Source organism: Erythrolamprus reginae, chromosome 2 (genome assembly GCF_031021105.1).
Source record: "Erythrolamprus reginae isolate rEryReg1 chromosome 2, rEryReg1.hap1, whole genome shotgun sequence".
Classification (NCBI taxonomy): domain Eukaryota; kingdom Metazoa; phylum Chordata; class Lepidosauria; order Squamata; family Dipsadidae; genus Erythrolamprus; species Erythrolamprus reginae.
This window is the reverse complement of record NC_091951.1, coordinates 173,563,606-173,567,148: the sequence shown is the minus strand read 5'-3', so window position 1 is coordinate 173,567,148 and position 3,543 is coordinate 173,563,606. Positions and strand designations below refer to the sequence as shown.

At 54.9% G+C, this 3,543-nt stretch overlaps 1 protein-coding gene across 1 annotated transcript; it reads left to right on the top strand.

Moving 5' to 3' along the window:
* Window positions 1–922: 922 nt before the first annotated feature.
* On the top strand, window positions 923–3,098 carry NOG (noggin). Its single transcript, XM_070736008.1, has one exon. The coding sequence runs from the start codon at window positions 1,903–1,905 to the stop codon at window positions 2,578–2,580; it is 678 nt and encodes a 225-aa protein (XP_070592109.1). The 5' UTR covers window positions 923–1,902; the 3' UTR covers window positions 2,581–3,098.
* Window positions 3,099–3,543: the final 445 nt, after the last annotated feature.

Sequence of the window (3,543 nt, the reverse complement as noted above, 5' to 3'; positions counted from 1 at the left end):
CTCATAAACTGTGGTACCTCTACTTCAGAACTTAATTCGTTCCGTTACCAGGTTCTTAAGTAGAAAAGTTTGTAAGTAGAAGAAATTTTTCACATAGGAATCAATGTAAAAGCAAATAATGCGTGCAAACCCATTAGGAAAGAAATAAAATTTCAGAATTTGGGTGGGAGGAGGAGGAAGAAGAGGAGCAGGACAGTCGCTGCCCAGAGCGAAGGGAGTGTTTCTTTTCTCTGGGCGCTGGCAGAGGTTTATTCCCTCTCCAAGTGCCCAGAGAAAAGAAAATGCTTTGTTCGCTCTGGACTGCCAAACCTTCTTAAGCGCCACCGAAAGGCTCCTCTGGCAGCCCAGAAAAGCCCAAGGTGGCCCGGATTAAAGGGGGAATGGCAGGAAACTGGCCGGGCCTTGGTGCCACTCTCAAATTTCCTGGGAAATTTTACCCAGGCTCGGGTTCTTGAGTAAAAAATGGTTCTTAAGAAGAGGCAAAAAAAAACCTTGAACACCCAGTTCTTATCTAGAAAAGTTCTTAAGTAGAGGCGTTCCTAAGCAGAAGTACCACTGTACTTTCCCCCCCCCCCTACGTGTAAGCCCGCCAGGGAAACAGCGAGAGGAATGCGAGCTCGAGCGGCCGCCAGCAGAGGGCGCGCTACCCTCCTCGTCTCCCCCCTCCCCCGCCCCCTCGCCCGTCTCCCCGTCCCTTGACTTAGCATTAGCCAGCAATTTCACGCTTAGAGCAAAAGGCGGCGTTTTGCAGCGCCTGGAAGCCAACTAGAATTACATCACGGGCTCCAAAGCGCGTGGAGCCGCGCAAATAAATGCAGCGGGGTACCAGGGCTACGCTAGGCGGGGTGGGCGTAGGAGGGGGAAAGGCACGAAGCGAGCGAGTCCGAGCGGCCCAAGTGTAAAAAAAAAAAGAAGGGGGGGGGCGTGAGCGTCTAAGGAACCAAAGCCAGTTCCCGGACGGTGCACACGGGAGCGACGCGGTGCCTTTTGCAAGGTTGCGCTGCAAGGTCCCACAGCGGCGGGAGTATAAAAACCGGCCGTAAGGAGGCCCTGTTCCAATTCATAACCCCGACGGAGCAGCGGCCGAGCCACCTCGGATAGGATCGCCTTCGCTCCTAGGGGGAGAAAGGAGCAAGAAGAGGCTTTTGCAAAACCAGAGCATCCCTTCCCCAGACGCGCCACGGAGAGAAGAGGCTGCCCCACCATCTCCGCCACTTTTTCCTCCCTTCGGCCGGTGGCTGGCTGAGGACTTCTTGGGGAGTACTTAAGCTCCCCCTCGGCTTCTCCCCCTCCCGCGCCCACCGCTTTTAAGGAAGAAGCGCCCGAGAAGCGCGAGTCGGTGGTTTCCATAGCGATGGAAGCGAAAGCGCAGGAAATTTAAAGGCGCTTTTTGGAGCCTCGGCGCGGCAGACTAACTGGTGCCAACGCGCGCGGCGGCGGCGGCGGCTGTCGCGAACTGCAAGGAGACGGGAGACGAATTGGAAGTTTGCAGAGAGCGGGTTTCTCTCCCCCCCGCGCCCCGAAATCCGGAGGCTGGACGATTGCACGGGGCTTCTGGTTTCGTGCACGGGGCTGCGTGGACTCTCCCCGGCAGTAATTGCTTGCTTCTGGACGGTTCCTTTTTCTGTTTTGTTTTTTAGTTCTTTGGGGGCTGCTGCTGCCTGTTCGTCGAACCCCAGGATAGGCGTTTGGGCCAAGGAGGCTGCAGGCGCTGAAGGCGAGCGGCCGGGGAAGACCCTCCTCGTTTGGATACCCTCTGCTCCGGCAGATGCCTCTGCTCAGGCCCGCCTCTGGGTGAACGCTGTCCCCTTTTCCTTTTCCCTTTCATCCATCCACCCTTCCTTCCATCCACCCATACATCCTTCCTTCCATCCACCCATCCCTCCTTCTCTCCCTTCGAACATGGATCACCTCCGGTGGCTGGTGAGGCTTTACTCCATGGCGGTTCTACTAGGGTTCCGACTGGACCAGAGCGCAGGCCAGCACTACCTCCACATCCGACCGGCTCCCAGCGACAACCTGCCCCTGGTGGATCTAATCGAGCACCCGGACCCCGTCTTCGACCCCAAGGAGAAGGACCTGAACGACACTTTGCTGAGGACCCTGCTGGGCACCCACTTCGACCCGAGCTTCATGGCCGTCTCTTTGGCCGAGGACCGCCTGGGCGGGGACGACCTGGCCCAGCTGGACTTGCTGCTGCGGCAGAGACCCTCCGGAGCGATGCCCGGCGAGATCAAAAGCCTGGAGTTTTCCGACGGGCCCCCCCTGCAGGTCAGCAAGAAGCACCGGCTGAGCAAGAAGCTCCGGCGGAAGCTCCAGCTCTGGCTGTGGTCTCACACCTTCTGCCCGGTCCTCTACACGTGGAACGACCTCGGCAGCCGCTTCTGGCCCCGCTACGTCAAGGTGGGAAGCTGCTTCAGCAAGCGCTCCTGCTCCGTCCCGGAAGGCATGCTTTGCAAGCCGGCCAGGTCCGCGCACCTGACCATCTTGAGGTGGAGGTGCCAGCGACGCGGCGGGCAGCGTTGCACGTGGATCCCCATCCAGTACCCCATCATCGCCGAGTGCAAATGCTCCTGCTAAGGCGGGCGGGCAGGGGAGGGATCGATGCGTGGCCTCTGCTCCGGTCCCCCCCCCCCCTCCCCTAGAAAACAGCAAGTATGAAACACCGCGCCTCTTTTCCTCAAAGTTTTTGGTCGACTTCAAAGACGCTACGAAGCGTAAAAGGAGATGGTGGGACGTTGGCCTCCACACACACACTCACACCGTTGAAGCGTCGCACCGCTCCTGGGTGGCGTTGCAAGACAGGCAAATGTGCGTGTGTGTGTGTATGTTAAAAAGACGGGCGGGGTCACCAAAGACCCTGGAGAGAAAGAGAGAAAGGGAGTCCTTGCGCGCATCGGGATCTCCTGCCTTGCGGACCTCCCCAAAGTCCAAATGCCTCGGTCGGTGTGTCACCTCGCGAACTCTTCTCGTCTGCTGTACTTACGGTACTTGTTGTTGTTGTTGTCCCCCCCCCCCAAAAAAAAAGAGTAGCTTCGCAGATTGGAAGTTTGCTCCAGCCACCTCCCCGTCTTTAATTTATATTCCAGAAAAGAAAAAAAAGCGTTTGGAGGATTTAAAAACAAACGCTCCTCAAAACCTTTGGGGATTTTTGTTATTTTGCAAAGGGTTTTATTTTCCTAAAGAACAGAGGACTTTTAACATAAAACTTTTTTATTATTATAAATGGAACTATTTCCCGTTCGTTGGAGAACCAAAAGTTTGGTTGTGATTTTTTTTTTACGGACTTTAAAGACGATGACTTTAAAAAAAACACGAAACGAGGACTTTAAAAAAAAAAAAGGTTAAAAGACGCCGTTGTTTACTGTTGTGTATGTAGCGGGTGGTGGTGTTTCTTTTCCTCTTTTTTTTTCCTCTTCTGGACGTTTGGAAGAAGAGAGTTTGGCTATTTATTCTTTATATTCAACCCCCCCTTGTAGTCGACAAAGTTCAGCTCCAAATTAAAACCAACCACTAAAAGATCAAACCCTCCTTGGAATTCTG

Coding starts and splice junctions, on each gene's coding strand:
- NOG (XM_070736008.1), top strand. CDS start 1,903: ATGGATCACCTCCGGTGGCTGGTGAGGCTTTACTCCATGGCGGTTCTA.